The sequence below is a fragment of the Apus apus genome, chromosome 3 (genome assembly GCF_020740795.1).
Source record: "Apus apus isolate bApuApu2 chromosome 3, bApuApu2.pri.cur, whole genome shotgun sequence".
Taxonomy (NCBI): Eukaryota; Metazoa; Chordata; class Aves; order Apodiformes; family Apodidae; genus Apus; species Apus apus.
The window spans coordinates 57,540,199-57,562,677 of NC_067284.1; the positions used below are offsets into that span (position 1 = coordinate 57,540,199).

General features: G+C 44.6%; 1 protein-coding gene across 1 annotated transcript; it reads right to left on the minus strand.

The window, feature by feature from the left end:
* Nucleotides 1-62: 62 nt before the first annotated feature.
* On the minus strand, nt 63-22,353 carry KCNK12 (potassium two pore domain channel subfamily K member 12). The gene is made up of 2 exons (XM_051615360.1): nt 22,002-22,353; nt 63-1,232 (listed from the first exon to the last, which is right to left on the minus strand). The coding sequence occupies exons 1-2, from the start codon at nt 22,351-22,353 to the stop codon at nt 337-339; spliced, it is 1,248 nt and encodes a 415-aa protein (XP_051471320.1). The 3' UTR covers nt 63-336.
* Between the last annotated feature and the right edge of the window lie 126 nt (nt 22,354-22,479).

Sequence of the window (22,479 nt, forward strand, 5' to 3'; positions counted from 1 at the left end):
ACCCAGAGTTTGGGCTCACACAATGTTCTGAAGAAAACATGTTGGCTTTGACACCACTGTAACCATGCACACTGTTTTTCTATAATTGCATTAGATTCTGCATCAGACATCCAAGTCTCTTCCAAAAAACCCCTTTGGGAAAAATCGTAACATTACGATAAAGATGTTACTGCGTATTAGAGAAGACTTATAAAACCCTCAAAAACTAAAATGCCCAATACACAATTAATACCAAGGCTGTGTCTGAATTTAAAACTTTCCAGTAGTTTGTAGTGATAATTCCACCCTAATGACCATTTTATTTTTATTAAAGAAACAAAAGGAATTTCAAAAACTCTACCTAGAATCACTTGTTTCCGCCAAGCGGTTGTTCATGATGGCTAGAGCACCCACCCCTCCGGAGAAACCGTTTTGTCTCGTATTGATACAAACGTTCCTTGGGTAGCCGTTGGCTGTCTCGGACAACTGCTTTTGCAAAATGGCCAGGGAGACTTTATTCGATGCTGTGAGCTCCCTCATGGAGATCAGCTCTCCAGAGAGCCTCCTCCCCTCGGTGTCGCTGTCGTACTGTCCGTCAGCGTCCACCGAGATGTTATGCCGACGTAGGCGGGCTCCTGGGGTGATGGCGTTGCGACGTCCCAGGCGGGCACTTGATTTATGGCACTTTGGGCAACATCTGCACTCGAATTTTTTCAACACCCAGTTCAAAACTTGCTTGATTACAATTGAGATTACATTAAAAAGAGAGTATATGCAACATACCCCCATTAATATAAAGATGAAGTTTCCAAATCTGTATAATCCCTGGTTTTGGTATGCAGCATTTTGGCTGCTTACCAAATCTCCAAAGCCAATGGTGCTGAAGGTGACAAAGCAATAGTACAAGGAGTCAATGTAGTTCCATCCTTCCACCGCTGTGTACATCGCAGAGGCGCAGCAGGAAAGGGTAATAGCAAAGATTCCCAGAATCAGCATCACATGGTAAACTGATGGTTTCCACCCCACGAGGTTGCCCACCCCCGACATAGCTGTCCCCCTTCGGAAGTTGGGAGGTAGGAGACCACTTCTTCGCAGCTGTCTCTCATGGCATGCCTTCATGATAAATGCCAGGAGAGAGATGATGCGCTCCAAGAAGAGGTTGAAGAAAAGGATAGTCCCAGCACACCCAAAAAGGCCATAAACAATGAGGAAAACTTTTCCGGCCACTGTCGCTGGTGTGGTCATCCCAAAACCTAAGGTGTGGAAATAAATTATTAGCATGAATGACACGGTTTTTCATATGTAAGCTCAGGTTATATGTAACTTAACAAAGGTCCCGTCTCATTGCACAAGTGGAGGGCTATCTCCAAGTCAACTTAGGCCAACACACAACTGAGTTTTGTAAAGAATGAAGATGGCACCAGAAAGCTCAGTGAAATGACCAAACACTCAGAGGAGAGTGAAAAACCCTCGCAGGGAGGAAAGATGGTATTAACAGAGAAACATGGCTCTCTAAATGTGGGTGGAAACATTCCTGAGCTCAAACCATGACACAAGGTGAAGGGCCATTTCCCTGCTCCCATGCATGTGAGCCAGCGTGGCCTGTTGTTCCCATCCCATCCCATTCCCACTGTGAAGATGGAGGGTGCCAGGCTGTATAATAGAAAAAAAAACAAGTGTCTACCTCCCAAAGATCAAATACTGTTTAAAAAAAATCAGCACGTCAAATTCTTCACCAAATCCCAACTGCGATGAGCCCACCTGATACAACTACAGAAGGAAGGAAAAGCCATGGCCCCGTTTTAAGTGACCAGTGACCCAACTCTGCTGCAAAGCTGCCTGGCAAAGTGGGAGCACTAGGATTTGCATACTGATATATATAGCAGGAAAAAAAACACTGCCACATAAGTTAATGGAAAAATCAGAGTATCCAAACTCTGGAAAGATCCAGCAGCATTATTAATGCACCTTTTCTTTACAACAATTGTCTCTTGACATTACCTTCTCACTCTCTGTAACTACCTGAAAGGAGGTTGTGGCAAGGTGGGTGTCAGTCTCTTCTGTCAAGTATCAAGTGATAAACCAAGAGAAAATGGCCTCAAGCAGTGCCTGAGAAGGTTTAGACTGGGTATTAGGAAAAAAATCTTTACTGAAAGGGTTGTCAGGCTCTGGAACAGGCTGCCTGGGGAAGTGGTGGAGTCATCATCCCTGGAGGTATTTAAAAGCCATGTAGATGAGGTGCTCAGGGACATGGTTTAGTGGTGGACTTGTCAGTGCTGGGCTAACAGTTGGACTTGATGATCTTAAAGGTCTTTTCCAACCAAAATAATTCTATTATTCTCTAATTTTATATATAAGCAGCAATGTCTTGTAGCTATAGATGCTTAAATAACAGCAAAAGTGATCTTAAACTTGCAATACAGTAACTTTGATTCACATTATTTGCTGATACCTGTTATTTTCTGAAAGAGAATTACATATATTTCACACCTCAGGAAGATTCTTCTGAAACTCAGTTCTGTAGGTATTGCCCTTGTTCTGCTCTTCTTCCCTGCAAAACAGCTTGGTGGGTCAGTCAGAAACCATCCTGATGGGGCTGAGATGACTGCCCTGTCCCATGAATAAACAACCATTTCTATCTAAATTAATGGCCTGTGAAAAAACCACATGCTGAAATTTCTTTACAGTATTGTTCCACAATAATGCCAAGTGAGTTACTCAGGGAGGTAAATATCAACATCAGAGCACATCAGTAAAAGTTTGCAAAGAAAAAGGAGCTTTTAGGATTGAGCATAATGAAATAATGACATCCAGTTTATTGTCATGATTTGCCTTTAAACAGCTACAGGAAAATATTCCCCCTGTATAGGAAAGTCAGATTGCTTCTTGAAATCTATTGATTTTTCTTTTGTAATGGCTGTATTTTTCTGGGTAATATATTTGTGCCACCTTTGTACTTCATTGATACAGAATTTCACATTTGTGTCAAGTAAACTTGGAAATATCTTTTACATGACATGAAGGTGTCTGAGGAAAGAGGTGGTCCTACTTTCACACCAGATTTTACACACTTGGAAATAGCCGTGTGCCAGCAATTTGGATGGTACTGCATCATCAGTATCTTCAACCTGCAGCCTCTTCTGTAAAGGACAGTGAAAGACTTGCAGAAAACTACCAGAAAATAAAAAAACTACCAAAGGGGTCATTAGATTCTGTTTTCTGGTCCCATGGTCTCTCGTGCTAAGAAGGCAGCTTTGAGCAGATCTCCCAAAGGCTGCCTTGGGGTTTCAGGCTTAACATGGGGGAATTCCATGAAATTCCTCTCAGTTCTTTCACACATGTGGGATGAAGCTGTTACCTGGGTCTGGCTGGAGGTTCATGGGAGCATTCTCATTTGATGAGGAATATCCACTAGAAGCTGAGGAGCCTGTTGCAGTTGCCAACTAGGGATACCCAGCCAGCTCATTATGGAGAAGGCATCTGTTCGTCCATGGCTTGCCAGCAAAGCATTTAAACATGTGCTTCACAGCAAGCATTTGAACACCATAATCAAAATAAATGGGTTTACTGTCACACATACGGCTAGACACATTTATTAATTAAAAAAAAAAAAAAAGAGAGAATGAGATAGTGACAGTTCGGATCAAGGTGTAAATGTGCTGAAGCTTTTTAGCATTTTCTAGTGATCATTCACGAGAGGTGGAGAAGTTTTAGATCTTTGATGCAGTTTGTTTAAGCAAGATTTTCTGAAGCATCATGTTACCAACATTCAGTACGTAACTACACAAGGTGGAAGGACCCATCATGGCAACAAGAATGCTAAGATTCACATAAAGCAAACAAAAGGTAAGACCAGGCAGACATAGTAACTTCAGGTCAACAGCTAGCAGATAGAATGGTGCTTATGCACTCTTCATACAAGGTCTTCCTTTGTCAGCTGTGTTTGCCCCTTTGGCACCACCTGGACCACGAGGGGTTTGCCCTGGGGCTCAGTCCCTGCTCAGGTCTAAGTACCTCATGATGTCTGGATGAAATCAAATAACCCAGAACTGCCCATGCTTTTGAGACAGTACAAGGAAAGAAGCACATCAGCGCTTTGCATTTTTCACAGCCCTGACATACACTGTACAGGTGCTTTGAGGATGATTGTGTGTAGCTCAGACAAAACACTTCAATCTCCCTCATGTTAATTCTGTCCCACTCTGATCCCCCACTTCAGACACAAGCTCTATGGCAGCATTAATTTCAGCTGATAATTCTCCACAAAGAAACAGAATTAGCAGAACTGAGTTCTTAAAAAAAACATTTATCCTTCAGCAGCCTCTAAAGGGTAAGTGCTGGCAATTAATGAGTCCCTGACTTGCATAACAGGTTTTACGTTACTATTCCATTCATCTGGACTTCTGATTTACTTAAGCTGCTGATGGATTCATGAGGTAGTGCAACCAGACAGACATGGGAAGACTTATGTGCCTTGTGGTAGGCTTCCCTTTGCTTCTTGTTTCTTCTCCTTTAGCCATTTTCTAATGGGTAAAAGTTGTTGGTACCAGAACACAAGGAATAGCAGCTAACGTACCTGTGAGCTCTTCTCTCAGGCCAGTAGGTTTGGTGATTACCTTGTCTTACTAGATTCTGAGATTAAAGGGCTTGACAGTTTTCTAGTAAAGATATATATAACTGGAGATGGAGGAAAGTGTTGGTTACCTTGAAAATGGAACACAAGAAAGTCTTCCAGCCTTTCCCATGGCAGCATGTGTCCCTGCTTCTTTCAGCCAGGTCCTCAGCTCTTCCTGTAGAGGCATCCCACCATAAGACTTGGCTCATACAGCAAGTCAGCACAACTGGGCAATAATTTTAAATCCCAGAGTGTAGAGAATGAGAATAGCATCACCTCTATCACCTCTTTATGATGCAGTTGTATTTAATGGAATAAAAATAAATTAAAATTGTTGAGTATAATTTTTAAAACAAATTAATTCTCATAAATAAACTAAAAAACCCCTATAACCAGAATGCTGCTTCCACAGGGAAAGAAGTTCTTGCAACATAAAGACTATGCTCTTACAGGGCTGGTCCCAAAGAGATGTGCATTAAAGAACACAGGCAAATGAACTAAAAGCAACCAATTTTGTTTCACATCTGTTCCACACTAGCTTCAGCTCATGGTTTTCCATAGTCTTGTTGGTCTTACTGTCTCACACGTATACTGCATCAAGGAAGACATTACCATATTCTGAGTTTTGAGACTAAAATTCTTCATTTGGATTCTGGTGCTCCCTTCAGCCCTTTTTCCACCTGTCAGCATTTCATCATTATTGTCTCTAATAAGAGTCATACCTGTGTATTTCACAGCTACTTCTCATTTATTATATAGCTCCTTACCAGAGACAGAAACAGTTGCCTTGGATACAGGGTCACAGCTCAGAGCCGACAAAACCACCGCAGATGGAAACCTTCTGCTGCACCCAGTGCCTTAACCCATGGAGTGAGAATACTAAAAGGCAGTTCTTACACCTGGCTTTACATTTTCAGACTACAAATGAAAAACTTACTTTCCCTTTAACATCTTTGCTAGCCCACTTTATTAAAATACACCTCTTGGGCTCAAACAGTACATTTTTTTAGAGCTTTTCCATTGCCAGAGCCTTTAGTATCTAAGTTGCTGGACAAGCACATTTGATCTTATGTAGATTGCTATCAGAGCTCCTGAATGGTGGTGGTCTGACCAGCACTGTGTGTGTTAAGGAACTTAGAGCCATGCTTAATCTGAAGACATGAAATACCACTGCAGCTTTTAAGGATGGTCTAACCTGTATTGCACAGAAGCTTGCAGGCCTTGGTGACTAGATACCTTATGGACAAAATACTGAGTGACTACACAACTAAGGACTGACTCCCCACCTTGTAGCATTTAAGATGTCTCAGCGTTGTTGGAATGTAAGCTTGTGGTGTTAGAAATGGAAATTAACTTTGGTGCAAAACAATGGCTTGTCAAGAAATCGCAAAAGGAGACAGCTCGGTACCCATCCCCCAGCCTTCTGAGCCAAATGCCTGCAGCCTGAGGTTCAAGGAAGACCTGTGGGGAGGAAGTCACCATGTGAGACCCCCCTGAAGACCACCTCGGAGGCACATCATGCATGTGCACAGAGGAGGGGCTAAGGTCAAGAACTGTAACTATAAAGAGCTGTGACACTATCAATACAGTGAAGCGATTCCCCACCCTAGGACCGTGTTGGTAACTATCCTATCATTGCTATTCTCTGTATTTCTGCTTTCTCCTCCTCACTTCCCTGTCTTTTTCTTTCTGTCCTGTCCACTCTAGGGATCTTGAATTTTTGTTGTGCACTCCAGTAAAGTGTGGTGGGTACATGACATCTGACCTCATTTGCGCCTTAATGTCACCATTTGGGATCACCTTTAGATCTTCTCAACAGGTTCCCTCAACAGGTGTACCTGCTGTATGACTTACGCTAGGGGAGGGGAGGCAGAACCCAGCCACACCTGGGCTTCACACGAGCGTGAGGGAGCTTAGAAAGCAAAGGGGTTCTGCCCGATCTTCCATAAGCTGCACACCAGCCCTGATGATTGTCTTTTAACCCCCAATATTGCACTCTGTGAGATCCCATGAGAATCTCCACATATCCGGCTTATCGGATCATTGACACTCATAATCAATCTCTCTCTCTCCATCTATCTATGTATCTATCTATCCATCCTTGGTGATATACATACCCTTCAAGTGGGATAAGCAGGCTGTTTCTGGCATTTCCTAACCTTTTTGTCATTTTAATAACATTGTTTTAACATGGACTTATTCTCCCCAAAGCCTACAGTGAATAGATGGTCAGAGGTCCTCTAAATTTGCTTTGTGAACTGGGGTGGGATAAACCAGGTCTTTTAACTCCTATGACTGCTCAGTGCATAAAAATGTGCATATGGGGACTCAATCCAACGGTGACTGTGGGAAAAGGTGCCCAGTCCATTCTGTGACCTGAAAGAGCACCAGGATAAACTCAATGAACATAGATAGAAACTATGCAGGTCACTGCTTCTGCTCCTTGTTACCTCTCCACTGGTGAAACATTAGTCAGGTATCTGAGACAACTGCAACTCCAAAGGAGCCACATTGGGAGAACAGAGACAGAAGACGATTAATTGAACACTAAGGAGTTTCAATGAGCTGCAGGCAATTATTAAAGGCTTTCCACAGTACCAATTTTATTCTGTTTATACACAACTGTGATCAGGTTATCTGTTATCTGAAATGCTGCTATACATGAGTGAACACCAGAATCAAGCACCCTCAGTGTCTCTCTGCTGACTGTGATTTAAGCCATAGCCTGAAAGGTCATGGCCACATTTTTATTTCTCTTAAAAGTGCATCCTTTTTTTCTTAAAATTAATAGGTTGTCAGCATAAACCAACCTAAGCTTCCTTGAAAAAAAAAAAAGTTATTAAATTGGCAACTATGACAATAAAGATCTAGAAGGTAAAGCTAATAAATAGTTGGTTGTGAAGGGTCTATAAAGAGATCAAGAGGTACCAATATCTTTCTGTAGAGGTGAATGACAAAACTAAAATTACTCAGGTGAGGTAGAGACAGGGCTGGGCAGCAGCGCCCTGTACCCAGGGCTGGGAGACAGCAGGGCAGCTCCACCAGGCCAGGGACATCAGGATTCCCCAGCTCCTCTGGCAACCTGTGACTTCCACTGTTGGAGAAGGGGCTTACGTTCCCATGGGCATCTCTGGAGAGCAGCAGGGTGCTGTGAGGGGCTGCCCCATGGGGATGGAGCAGGAGGCACCTGCAGGAAGGAGCAGTGTGATGGAGAGGGCTGTGGAAGTAACTAGAAGCACTGGTGGCTGTGAACCTCGGGTTGAAGAGAGGATTCAAGTGCTCTGGAGAAGAAATCTTGGAGGGCAGGTGGTGGTGAAGGACTTCCTCTTGTAGGAAGGGAACAGGGAAGCCAGTTGGGAGCTAAGAAGCTGCAAGGAAACCTCTGTCTCCTTAAGATGGGAATATGAGGCCTGACCCCACGTGAAGGGTACTTGCATGTGGAGATTCGGCCATGTACAGCTAATACTTGGTCATGTCAACAGGCAGGTGAGGAGGGGACTCCATGTCCTACAGAGAAGTGTCCTGTGTGACTGAGCCAGAACATATTTAGGGTGAAGGATATGCAAGGCCTGCAAGGGTTAATGGAGAGGTTTCTTCTCAGAAACCTCAAGTGTTACTACCTTGACAGGGGTCTAAAGCATTAAGATCCCCAGGAAAGGGGAAAGCCTTTCCTCAAAACATGCCTACTCGTGCATTTGCAGCAGGTTTCCTGAGCATGTTTTTGTGCACTGACACCTGCCAGTTCAGCTTTCTAAGAAAGATCCTCAGTTTCTACTGAGAACTCAGCAGGCACATTTATCAGCTCAAGTGGCCCAACTTTTGTAGATTTGAGTGATAAATGACACTTAAAAAGAGAAACACTGAGGCTTCAGCTTCACCAGGAGCAGCAGCCCCTTTTCGTTATTTATCTACCAAAAGGAGGGAACCTTTTCTCTGAGCTGTAGTGCTTGTTGTCCTTTCCCTGCACAGTGTGAGAAGACACAGTATACCAAAGACTAACAAAAAAAACCCCCTACCCTTGCTCACTACTAAAGGTCATTATTTTAAGCATGTAGTCCAAAAAATACAGGAGGCTGATCTGGTCTGGCCAGGCTGCTCCAGCATAGAACCAAGACAAGACAGAAGGAGAAGTGTCTCTAAGTCAGTTTTACAGCCCACTGGCTGCAGCTGGCTGCTCCCCTATGCACCTTGTACAAGCAAATGGGGACTGACCTGTGCCAAGCCACCAGTGTTCCCTGCTGAGCAGCAGCTCTGGCCGAAGGTCTTGGTAAGCAGCACCCCTGAAGAGGAAACACCTGGGCAGGGTCATGAGCTTGAGGCTGGAAATCTTTGGCAATCGTAGAATTATTAAGGTTGGAAGGGACCTTAAAGATCAAGTTCCAACCCCGCTGCCATGAGCAGGGACCCCTACCACTAGACCAGGTCGCACAAAACCTTGCCCAACCTGGTCTTAAAAGCCTCCAGGGATGGGGCATCAACAACCTCCCTGGGCAACCCATTTCAGTTCCTCACCACCCTTATAGCAAATAATTTCTTCCTAATATCCGACCTAAATCTCCCCTCTCTCAGTTTGAAACAATTACTCCTTGTCCTATCACTACCCTCTCTGGTGAAAAGCCCCTCCCCAGCTTTCCTGTAGCCCCTTTCAAGTACTGGAAGGCTGCTATAAGGTCTTCTTGGAGCCTTCTCTTCTCTCGGCTGAACAACCCCAACTCTCTCAGCCTGTCTTCACAGAAGAGGTGCTCCAGGCCTTTGATGATCTTGGTGGCCCTCTCTGGACCCTCTCCAACAGCTCCATGTCTTTCCTGTACTGAGGGCCCCAGAGCTGTACACAGTACTCCAGGTGAGGTCTCTCCAGAGCAGAGTAGAGGGGCAGAATCACCTCCCTGGCCCTGCTGGCCACACTTCTTTTGATGCAGCCCAGGATTCAGTTGCTCTCTGGGCTCCAGCACACACTGGTGGCTCATGTCAAGCTTCTCATCTACTACCAACCCCAAGTCCTTCTCCTCAGCACTGCTCTTCAGCCATTCTCCCCCCAGCCTGTATTTGTGCCTGGGGTGTCACCAACCCTTGCACTTGGCCTTTTTAAACTTAATGAGTTTGGCACTGGCCCACCTCTCCAGCCTGTCAAGGTCCCTCTGGATGGATGCCATCCCTCTAGGGTGTCAACCACACCACACAACTTGGCATTGTCAATAAACTTGCTGAGGATACACTCAATACCACTGTCCACGTCTCCAACAAAGATGTTAAACAGCACTGGTCCCAGTACTGACCCCTGAGGAACACCACTCGTCACAGGTCTCCATCTGGACATAGAAACCCAAAGCACTCCACTTGGACACTGAACCATTGACCACAACTCTCTGGGTGCAACCATCCAGCCAATCTCTTATTCACCAAGTGGTCCACCTGTCAAATCCATGCCTTGTCAGTTTGGAGACCAGGATGTCATGTGGGACAGTGTCAAATGCCTTGCACAAATCCAGGTAGACGACATCAGTTGCTCTGCCACCATCCACCATCCCTGTAGCCTTGTTGTAGAAGGCCACCACATTGGTGAGGCATGACTTTGGCAATCTTAGGTTTGATTTTGCAGGTTAATCCTATCACATCAGAACACAGTCTCTAGGGGTCTTCTCCTAAAAGGAAACAATGGAGAATGAAGTTCAGAGAAATAGGAAATACAAGGAGTGTGAATTCGAACTGCACACAGAAAAAGGTTAGGACCTGCAAAGTGGCATTATTCTTGCTGCCTCCCAACTGTAAAGGGATGGAAGTGTCCTGCAGCATGAGTCTTGCTTAACTTCTCCATTAACATAGTGCTCAATAATAAACCTTCTTCCAGTGCTGCACATTTTATTGCTCTTAGAAATACTATATGTGTCTTCTCTGCCAAACTCTTGGGGCCAGACTCTGGTTTACAGTCATAAAAATCAAGATTGAAACTATTTTCTTGATTTTATGCTACCTTTCTTGTGCAAATCTTAAGCAAGATTATACTAAAATCCCTCTTGTTTTGGCAGTTACTCTGCCCCTTGGCACAGCTGGCATGCTTAATAAAATTAAAAGAAAATGAGTTGGTGTTGGCTAAGTTAGTATTAGACCACCTTGCAAAGGAAAACTTCCAGAAAAAGATGACAGCAGGGTGCTCTTTGTTTTGGTTGCAGCCTATCTCCTTGCAAACTGACCTAAGATAGTCCAGAGCTGCTTCTCACAGGTGTCTCCACACCTGATTGATCAGATAGTCCTCTCTTTGGGTTGTTTTCTTTCCTTATCTTAACAATTGGGTGAACACCATTTTGGGACAATCTTTTCTGAAATCATGGTGGTGTTAATAATGGAAAAAATACAGCCCACAAGATCCTTGGTTGTTTAAGTTACATTACTGTGAAAAAAACCTTCCTTTCACTAGAGGCCTAGTGGTCTTTAAAACCCTGCCTCAACAATCATCAGGACCTGTCAAACCCTTGCTCACATCTGTGGTTCTGTGCAGAAGCTTCTGCCTTGGCTTATCACACTGATGAACCTCAGCTAAAACACTGAAGTTTCTAATATCACTATCAGACAGAGGACAATTCTCTGAATTTAGACCAGCTATTTTCAAAAACCTGCAGAAAAGTATGATATCAAAGAAATACACAAAGTCTGTCTCAGTAACCAGGGATATACAGTGATACAATGAGGGGTAGCAGTTTCATGCTGAAAGAGGGCAATTAGAAGACATTCTTTAGTGTGAGGGTTGCCCAAGGAAGTTGTGGAAGCCCCATCCCTGGAAGTGTTAAAGGCCAGGTTGGATGGGGCTTTGTTCAACCTGGTCCAGTGGGAGATGTCCCTGCCAGTGGCAAAGGAGATGCAATTAAATGATCTTTAAGGTCACTTCCCACCCAAACCATTCTATGATTAAGGCACACCTCATGGGCCACAGGAGTGGTCAATTCCTTTTCTCTCTTGTGATATGTCCAAAATCTGAAGCTGTACGCTGCCACCTTCTCTGACCATCCTCCAGTCTTCATGTATCTCGTGATACGATTCCAGATGAACATTGTTTCAAAATAGATTTATCTTGCAGTCTTAATTTTTCATCCTTTGAAGTTGCTTCCACTCCTATTTTCCTACTTTTCTGAGGATGTTTTCTGTGTGAATAATTGTGTATCTAAGCAACACTCTTAACAAGAAAAAGCTTATGCCTTGTCATTTTAAATGCAGTGTTTCAAACATTAGCATTCACACCTGCTTTTGCTGTTTATTGAAACTTACTATTGCATTTCAGATGCCCGAGTAGAAACAGGGTTGTGCAAAAAAGTTTTTTTTAACTGCAAGGAAAAAAGAATAATGGCATGGGAATTTGGTTATGTTCTGGAGACATGATGGGCTTCAGAAGAGTACTTCCATGTGTACTGCAACTCCAGTGCCAGGACATCTCATGATGCTTCTCCTTTCAGGCTAAGAAACACCATTACCTGAATTTCACAAGTGATCTTTGGTGAATGTTGTATTTCCCCGTGACAGAAGTCTGATGGGAGAACATGTCTCTCCTGGTCTTTCTAAGCCTTACAAATGGGAAATGCTGTCAAATGGTTAAATCATTGGCTTCTCTTTTGACTGGCTAAAACAACAGACTTGCAGCACTTTTTTCTGCCACTGGTGTTTGTGCAGATATTCAGAGAACACATAATTCTTGACAGCTGTCTCAGTGCTTCTGTTTGACAGAGTTAGCCTATAAAGCTGAACCTATAGGACAAAAAGGACTATAATATTTTACACTGTTTTGATATTTTTTTCCTGAATTTCAGTGAAAAATTCTATAGCTACTATTTGATGAAAAAAACCCACAACCAATCTTCCTCAACTTTTTAATGGTTTAAATATGCCTTCCTGAGTCCCTGATTTCAAAACGTTCCAGCTGAAAGAAAAGCAGCAAATTCTGAAGTATCTTTTAGCTCAGGCAGCTCTTCTGATTCATTCATGAAGGTACAAAGCCCTAATTTTAAGTAACTGTAACAGAAATATAGGGTGACAGGAGTACTGACCTACCATTACTTCTCATTTTCTATTTCTGCATTTAATCCTACCATCTTTAGTATGCATTTCCCTTGACTGCTTTTAAATATAATGATACTGGACAACTTTGCCACTTTATCAAGATCATTTTGAGCTTTTGGTTTTATCTGAGATTTTCCCGGGCCTTGCAGCTCTGCCAGGAGCAGGTTTTGCAAATGGAGAAACCATTTCATCACACAAGTTTTTTCCCCCACTTCCCACTAAAATGCCCATTTGAATTGAAGATCTTTACAATGCAGTCATTTCCATCACCAAATGCTTAGAGCAGACTCAACTCCATATGCAATGAGCATGAGTAACACTGTATTTTTTATGTATCCTCATGAGATAAATATATATTGCTTGCAAAATAATCATTCTGAGAAAAGAGATTACAGAATATTCAATAACAAATAACCAAAAGGATTCTATCCTGTCTTCTTTTAATTGAAATTTACTGAATTAGTTTCATCCAGTTCTTACATGGTCAAATTCCTCCCAACTGCTTTCTGCCTTGACTAAATTTGCCTGCCTAAGACTTGAGAATGAATGTGAACATTTGGTCCATCATTTCTATAGGGAAAGAAGCTGCAGTGGTACAAAGTCAGAAGGTTTAAAGTTAATTGACAAATCACCGTGGGGCTGTATTTGTTACCAAGGTTTTTCCCCAGTGAATAAGGAGGGCTTATTGTGGATTTTTAAACATGAGTGATGGCAGTGCCTCATCCATATAAGTAATCCCACACATGAACATCGAAGTGTTCAATTTCTTATTGCACTCCAAAGCTTTAATTACTTGAAAAGCCTGCTAATGCTATGCCTCATCTCATGCAATTAAGATTTAATTTTCATTTTGCTTCTCTTGGTTCGATTCAAGAGAGATTGCATTGAAACCTTCCAATGCCTACAGCTAGGTGTGCCACCCATGGCCATCAACAGACCCACGGAGCTCAGAGATGTATTACTTACAGTACTGTCAAGCTCCAGAAAGTGCTGGCAGCATCAGACCTACATTTGTTTTATACACCTAGCATGCCAATACAATGATTAAGGTTGTATTTCTTAAAGCTTTTTAGACTGGTCTGCTATTGGCTTCAGCAGAAGCAGGCTACTGAGGAGATATAAAATCTGCATTGGATTGCTCTGCAATTTTCCCTTAGGTTATAATTCTGTTTGTTTGTTACTTAAGTGTTTCTATTCACGAAAGGTTTTATTATCACTTCTAAGATGTACTGAGCTCAAGAGGACTTCCAGGTTTCAGATGTTTACCAGCATGAACTCTAATCTCTGTCCTCAACCACCTTCTCACAAAATGCACTCAGATATGCACTCGGTGCTGACACACTATGAAAACTGTCCCTTTTGATAAAGGCGAGCAAAGCTCAGATAGTACAGGCTATGTTTCCAATAATATCAGGCTGTCTTCATCCTAAAAGTTGCAGACGAAATGTTCCATCTTGGTTTTCAGTTGCTCTAAGCCTGATGCTACTATGGCAAGAAGTAAAATTCTCATTTACTTCAATAACTGCAAAGATAAGGTAATACTGCATTCATTAAAATAAAGAAAAGACTCTGTATTTTCCAGCACATCAGGAATGGATATTGTTACATCAAGTGAACTGCCAACAAATCTATCCTAGAATTATCTTCCTCTTCTCTCTGCAGGGAAGAGCAATTAAAGTTTGCAGAAAAGCAAGACTGAGCCTGCAAAGATGACCGATCAGTAAAAGTGAGAAAAAATGATGAAGTGTATATGATCTGTGCCAAAGCGAATACAATCAGAGGGGAGAAAGATTTAGACTGAAAAAAAGAAACTAGGGTCAATAGCAGGATTAACACTAAAAGGATGGGTGTGATTAGGAAAAAAAAGAAACTGTAAAGCTTTACTTTTGACTTCTTTGGTTGTTATGAACTTGAAAGACTGCAAAGGCAAAATTTAATCAAGCAAACAAATCATCAGTAGAGGAAGGAATGCTAATTGGGAGGGAGGTGGCAGAAATTAAGAGTGCCTGGGAAAGGCAGGTGATCAGGGAGTATTAGATAAACTGTAAGAGAAGGGAAGGGGGGAATATCCCCAGGAAAATAAAGGGGGATAGCAGGGGCTAGAGGCTGGCTGGGCTCCATGGGAACACAGCCTGTAGGGTTTCAAGCAGGATTTGGAATTATGAGTCCACAGCAAACAGGGCAGCTGATAAGCCCAGTAATTATGATCCCTCACTGCTATTACAGGCATGATAACTGCTTTACGGAGAGGTTGCTTAGTTATACAGACCGACTGGCTGGAGCCACGCTGGTGAAGAGCTGTCAAAGTGGTATTTTGGACCACCAATGTTTGGTTTGCAATCATGTCTCCTGGCTCTTGCAAACACATGGGGGAACTGAAAGAAAGGTATTTGCTGCCCAGTAGGAATATCACTTAAAACTGAATGTCATGCTAAGTGGGAGGCATGTACCCACTAAATTGACATTGCTCCTTCAATTACCCAAACTAGAAGGAACCTGAAGTCTGCAAAAATGGAGAATTGTTTATCACAAATTCCAATTTGTCTTTATTTCAAACCTGAACCAGCACACAGAAAGCCAATATAAAACTTCTCCTGACTTCTGAGATGCAGGACCATATCTCATGTGACGCAGGCAAATTCTTTATTCCATGATGTTATAGATGGGTTTTGGTTTTTTGGTGACTGCTCTGAGATGCTGTGGTGCCTGACATTCAGTTCAGAGACCCCAGGTCACAGAATCACAGAATTGCTGGAGTTGGAAAGGACCTCTAGACATCATCTAGTCCACCTCTCCCACTGAAGCAGGATCACCTAGAACACTTTACACAGGACTGTATCCAGGCAGATTTTTAATATCTCCAGATATGGAGACTCCACAACCTCCCTGGGCAGCCTGTTCCAGTGCTCTGTCACCCTCACTGTAAATAAGTTTTTCCTCATATTTAAATGGAACTTCCCCCATGTTCCAACTTGTACCTGTTGCCCCCTGTTCTGACACTGGAAACTACTGAGAAGAGCCTGTCTCCATCTTCCTTGCACTTACATACATTGATAAGGTCTCTCCCCACAGCCTTCTCATCTCTAGGCTAAAGAGTCCCAGCTCTTTTGGCCTTTCCTCATAAGAGAGATGGTCCAATCCCCCTATCATCCTCATCACCCTCCTTTGGACTCTCTCCAGTCCAGTCACAGTGCTCCAGCTGAGCATCTCCAAGTCCAGATGCACAGTGAAAATAAATGCAATTTGGTCATCCCTTGGCTTCATGTCTCCAGCCATAAAACAACAAATAGATCTCCATTGTACTGATGTTAGTGTTTTGAAAAACAGGGTTTCATAGACAGGGTTTAGTATTTAAGAAACCTCAACAACTCTTAAACTAAGCAATCTGAGCTGATGTGCTCTGTCATGCTCTGCCTACAGGAAAGCTGGGGAGGGACTTTTTACAAGGGCTTGTAGTGATAGGACAGGGGTAGCAGCTTTAAACTGGAAGAAGGGACATTTAGCTTAAACGTTAGCAAGAAATTCTTCACTATGAGACACTGGCATGGGTTGCCCAGGGAGGCTGTGGATGCCTCATCCCTGGAAGTGTTCAAGGCCAGGCTGGATGGGGGTCCAGCGAGAGATGCCCCTGCCGATACAGGGTGGGTGGAACTAGGCAATCTTGGAAGGTCTCTTCATACCCAAACCATTCTATGAAATCAATTTAGATGACCAAAGCATGGTAATAGCTTCACTTTCTGGGTCTGGCATAACCCTACAGGAGCAGGTAAGATCTAAGCAGTTTCGAGACTGCTTAAAATAATATTTTCAGAAAAAAACCTTTAAAAATGGCTTTAATTAAAGTGCTGGGATTTCCCATCCCACTTTTTAGAAAAATATAACAAATTTAAGGTCAGAATTATTTCATTGTGACCATTCAGAGGACACCTCAAGTCACCCAAGTAATTACATGGATGTACTCCCAAGTAAAGCTCAACTACAAGGCGGCACGCTGTGATTTAGATTACTTTTCTGTTCAGAGCACCCAACCTATACTCACACATTTAGGAAATTCCTATCAGTGGTACCTAAAGAAGGTCATACTCCCATGAAGCTACAACAAGTAGAAAACATTGCTGTGGCACCAGGACTCCATGAGGAAAACCACTGTAGGATCACTTCTCTCCACAGAGATAGGCTGACCATTGACTTGCTGGCCTCTGAGCCTCTTGCTCTCCATTCTTTATAGAGACTACAAGGGTAAGAAAATAACTTTCAGATATCCACCAGCACATTGATCAAAACATGACATGCACCTAAGGAATCAGATCTGGCTGCAGCAGACCAAGCTGAAACACACTCTCATGCTGGCTGCAGACCACACATAGGCTGGCAAAGACAAATAACCTGACACTGCAGCTTAGTAATACTGCTTGCACTCCCAACTGCTTTCTTGCTTGGTTTTGGGGTTTTTTGTGTGTGTTTTTTGTTTTTGTTTTTTTTGTTTGCTTGTTGTGTTTTTTTTCTATTTCAAGAATACAATCTCTGGCAGTAACTGCCCCCTAATTTGAACCCTCTGCATAAGCTGCCTGTACAAGCCCCAGAGAATTGCAGAGCCTGAGAAAAGCATAACACTGATACTGCTCAGGTGCACACTCTGGTTTGCATCAGGCATTAATCAACAGTGAAACTGCATTCATGGAGAACAGAGAGCCAGAACCTTCCCCAGCTGCAGCTCAGATTCATATCCTGAAATGTATCAATGAAGAAGACAGGGTAAATATATTTCCCTCTAAAGCCTTCAAACCAACTAGGTTATTTATTACCAAATCAGCATGTGAAGTGTCTGCTCTTGGGCAGGCTTACTCCCTGGCTCCCAGCAGTGCAGTCCAACACCTCACCATGCACTTGTTGAGCTGCCTGCCTTTTGCACGTCACTTCCCTGGAAATATGGCCTCCAGATTTTCTCAGAAGACTGCAACACAGAGCCAGAGGAGATTTTAGAAGTGAGTGGTTATGGTGCCTAGGTTGTGAAGCACAAGCAGAAATTATGTGCTGGGTATGCTGGGTCCTACAGGGAGAAGGGGGTCTAACCCAGCCAACATCCTAAGCAAGGAGAGCTCAGCTGTCAGGAGCTAGTCAGCTGGTAGTACATGCCAAAGATTATGGCTCTCATTATGGGGCCTCTCTTCATGCAGGTTCAAAGCCCATCTCACCGCAGGGCTGTGCCTTATCTCTTTGAGATAACAGCAGAGAAAATCATGCCCCATCCAGTTGGTCAAGCTGTCAGTCCACAGGAATCCTGACTTGTTTAACAGGATACCTCAAGGCTAGGGAAAGGATGAATAGTCCTGCTCACACCTATACATACACTGTGCTTTGAACACCTGTAACCCTCACACAGCTGTACAGAAGGAGGATTTATTAGCAGGGTTTCTTCCCTTCTCAAAGCACCTATGACCCACACATGCTCTATCCCAAAACAAGCCATCCACAGTAAGGGTGCTTTTAAAAAATGCTACATTAAAAAAATCACATGTATTGGAATACTTCTTTTTACCTAATTTTTAGTGCCTGGTATGGATTTCTATAAAGCAGCATTATCACTTGATTTTCCAAAGGATTTTGAAACGTACTTAAGTGTAGGAAGCTTAAAATACAAATTTAGTAATAAGTCACTGTCTCAATGTTTTAATATACATGTTTACCTAATGTAAACCTAATGTTTATTCTAACATTTAAGAGAGGAAAAATGCAGATACAGAATACGGACTCAAGGATTGAGTCAGAAAGCCAGAACCTTAGGCATCCTGGAGTTGCCCTGTGCACTAGGCAGAAGGCATCTGTGCTACTAGAATATGGGGAAAGCTATAACTGATGCTGCTGTACTCTGCAACATTTCACCAGGAAGAAAACTGGTCTGAGTTATACTTTGCTTCAGTCTTTAACGAAGTGCTGGGAACTATTTGTGATTTGTATTTGGGGAAGGAAGGAAAAAAACTCTGCCAGTTAAACCAATGAATCACAAAAAAATTGCACCTTGCTGCTCCTTAAAGAAATCAGAAGAAAAATAATAATAAGCGCCTAGGAGAAAATGCCTCTTGGGAGTGCAAAATAATGACCGAATAAATGGTGTCACCTGACAGCAAGCAATCAGAAATTAGACTGAAGAATTTTCTTACATAGCTCCGAAAACTGGGATGTGTCTAATGAAAGACAGACTCAACATTTCATTATTCACCCACCGAATAAAAGCAGTAATAAAAACTGAATGCCCAGAGTGCCATCAAGAGGGAGTTTTATGGATGGTAAGCCACTTGCTTTGTGGACTATTCAACATTTTGAGACTAACATTTAAGTTTCTCTCCCATTTCTTAAAAAGACCCCACCAATATGTTTGTTGCTCAGAGGGTTCCACTGCATCCCTGTGTAATTAGGGAGGACACAGAACCACAGCCAGGGAAGTACGGAAACAAAGCACCTCATGAAGGGGAGCTGCTCGGCTCTGCGAAGGTCCTGCTCAAGGAGGATGGATGGAGCAGTGTTCTCCAAGCCCAACTGTGCCTAGTCCTTGTGTTCACAGACTCGGGGTCTCACTCCCTCTGTTCAGCTCACACAAACTCCAGGAAAACATGCAGCCCTGCCTCTGGGTGACTATATTTTGATGACCATATATGAAGGATTTAGTAGTTTTATTAAAACCAGTGAGAGCGGAGTGAGGACTTGAAAAATCCCAGCAAATCCCCTCTAAGTTGGAATCCCTTAGAGGATAGAAGAGGCTGAGTAACCCCTGGGTGACTTACCTTGGCAGACAGGGCATCTACTTGCTGTTTGTCAAGCAGTGAGTAAGAAAATTTTCTGATGTCTCACTAGGATAGAGGAATGTTTAGGTGGAGTAATAAAGTTGTGACACACGTAACTGATAAAGTTGTTGAGGAAAGCAAACTGTTTTGACTCTAGATGTCTGGTAGTTCTTGGTGAGGGAGAGTAGACAGTATTCTCCTTGTCAACAAGCTGTGACATGAAGTGAAATTGCTCTGAACCAGGGTAATACTGTGTCTGAGCTGACAGTGGAATCATACGTACACCAGGTAGGTAGGTACAGAAATGAGCTGGCTGGGAGGGAAGAGAGAGACCAAGAAAGCATGGCTCTGGAACAGCTCCCCAAGGGTGACATCTTGCTGTCTACCATTTGGTTTCTCTCATGCTGTGATTGTGAGCAAGAAAGCCTCGTGCACATTTGATTTAGCAGTTAACTCACTGGGTGTTGTGTGTTGGTTTTTTTTCTTTTGCTGGGCAAACACAGCTGCCAAGAACAACTGTGTGGTGGAAGAAAACTTGCCCATGGAGAAGCTGCTGAGCTCACTGAAGGCTTTGACTCTCTACAAGCTGCAACAGCTTGAAGAGATGAGCGAGAAGCACTGAGGTAGGGACAGCAGTTTCTCTTCTGCATGAGCTGTACATGTAGCTGGTAAAAGCTCTGCCAGAAGGGGATGCTGCTCCTGCCAGGGCCATGCAGCTTGGCACCCACACCCAGTGGCTCTGCTGTGGCCTCTGCTGTGCCCAAAAGCACAGCTCAGCTTTGCTTCGAGCCACTTTCTGCTGCATCTCCTTACCCAGAGAAAAACCTTGCTCTACAGCAGGCTTGCTGAACTCCCACTAAGTACTGTAAGTAATCCAGAAGTACTAGCAGGGAGTAGGCCAAGGGAAGGTACTACTCAGGGGAAATATTGGCAGAATCTGGCTTCTGTGGTAGCTTGGGACAAACAACCTTCAGCCTCCACCTCACACATGAGAGATGTAGATGTTATAGGCTATAAAAAGAGCACAGTGCCGTAGGTTGCACAACAGGAATATGAGAAACACAATTCTTGCTTCAGCCATTTACACCTGTCAAGACTACCAAAAATCCCTGCTGAGCTTCTCATTCCCTCTGCCCAGGTACAAATGACTGCAGACAGGGTGATTAAGTGGCAATGCAAACAGACACTTGCAAATGAAGAGGAAACATTTCACATTTCAATAACCACAGAGAGGAGAAGCCAGGGTTGGAGAAGAAGTGAATGAATCTGCAGTTACACATCTCCTAAAGATTTCTTTGCTACAGCAGGTGTGAGGGAAGAGCAGGTTTGTCAATATAGTGACCTTTTTCCCCCCACCCATTCAGGTCAGTCGTAATGATCTCTTAAACATACATGTTCTTGTGATGAAGAAGGCCTAACACTTAATCAAAACGGTGTTTTAATGACTGGACTATTGAGGGTGCTTGAAAAGTTAAATGAATTATTCAATGCAAAAAGTAACAATACTTGACAACACTGCTGTAGTCACCTTCATCATGACTCTTACTACAGAGATCAGTCACTATTGACAAAACACTTCCCAAACCTTATGAATGTACGTGCAATAATGAGCTGCACATTTCTTCCTCTCTAAGGGAAGGAAAGCATATTTATGCTCAAACCCCCAAGAGAATTGGCTTGTTACAAAACTTAAGAACTGGCAGAGAGAGAAAAATCACTAAGACCTTCTGTCTGCAGGGCAGGACTTCTCAAGCAGTAGTCCAAGAGCCGCTGATAGCCACAGCTTTACTTCAAGGAAACCTCCAATACGACAAATCTTAATGATGCTTTTAGAGTAAAGACTGGTAATTTTAGACCAAAAAAAAAAGTCTTCCCCCCAAACTCACCATTTGCTCATAGAGTACTGCTCTTCCTAAACGCCCATCGGATACAAATTGCTGCAGTCAGCCGTAGCCAGCAATGTACCGAGAACGTACCTCACGGTACAACTAGAACACACAGCTTCGCGTAGCTCACGCCTTTATTCCCACACGCATCTTCACTCTGCCGGTAGCTAAAGCCAGCTTCCAATTCCGCGGTCGAGCATGGCGGAAGCCCGGCTACCCTCAGCATCCCCGGTACCCGCTGCCCCGGTCCCCCGGTCAGCCCCTGCTTCTCCCGGTAACGAGCGGAGCGACCACCCGGCGCAGCCCGCCCCGGGCCGCTCTGGGGGCGGCCAGCCCCCCTCGCTCCTGCGGGCCGCTCCAAGTCCCGACAAGCAACCGCACAGGCAACAGCCGAAGTTTGCTGGGGAGGGAAGGCGGGAGGGAAGGGAGTCCCGCCGCGGGCGGCCCGGGGCACCGGCTGCCGCCACGGCGAGCGGACCGGCGGCACCAGCAGCTCCGTGCAGCGGGAGCGCGACTCCCTGGGGTGGGGTGAGGAGGGACGGGGCCCGGACACCCGCCCCGGGGGCACGGCAGCCGGTAGCCATGGCAACGCGGCAGCTCCTCTCCCCAAACTTTGGTCGCTATAACGACCGGCCCGGGGCCGCAGGATGCCTCGGGCGGGCTCCGCCGCGGGGCCGTCGGGGCGGCGCTCACCTATGGTGGAGACGACGGTGCCCACGAAGTAGAAGGCGCCGGGGAAGTCCCAGCGGGGCCGTAGGGCATCGACGCGGATGCCCGCGGCCATGGCCGCCTCATAGCTCCGCAGGAAAGCGCGCAGCTCCGGCAGGCTGATGTTGAAGATGCGACTGAAGTTGTGGAGGGTCCGGTTCCAGCGCAGCTGCGCCGCCGCCTCCGACGGGCTCTCCAGGGCCGAGAAGACCGTGGCGCCGGCGCTCAGGTACGCCGCGATGAGGGCGGCCAGGAGCAGGAACCGCCCGTTGTCCTCGTTGAGGGGCGCCAGGCGCCGCCGGCGGCAGGACCCCGCCGCCCCCCGCGGGGGCATCATCCGGTGCGGGGCTGGGCGGGCAGCCCCCGGCGCGGGGCGCGGGGCGCGGAGCCCGGCGGAGCGGCGGCTGCTTCGCTGCAGGGGCCGCGGCTCTGAGTCATCCCCCGGCGGGGCTGCCTGCCCGGC

Coding starts and splice junctions, on each gene's coding strand:
- KCNK12 (XM_051615360.1), bottom strand. CDS start 22,353: ATGATGCCCCCGCGGGGGGCGGCGGGGTCCTGCCGCCGGCGGCGCCTG. Junction 1,233..22,001: donor CACCGTCGTCTCCACCATAG/GTGAGCGCCGCC, acceptor TCCACACCTTAG/GTTTTGGGATGACCACACCA.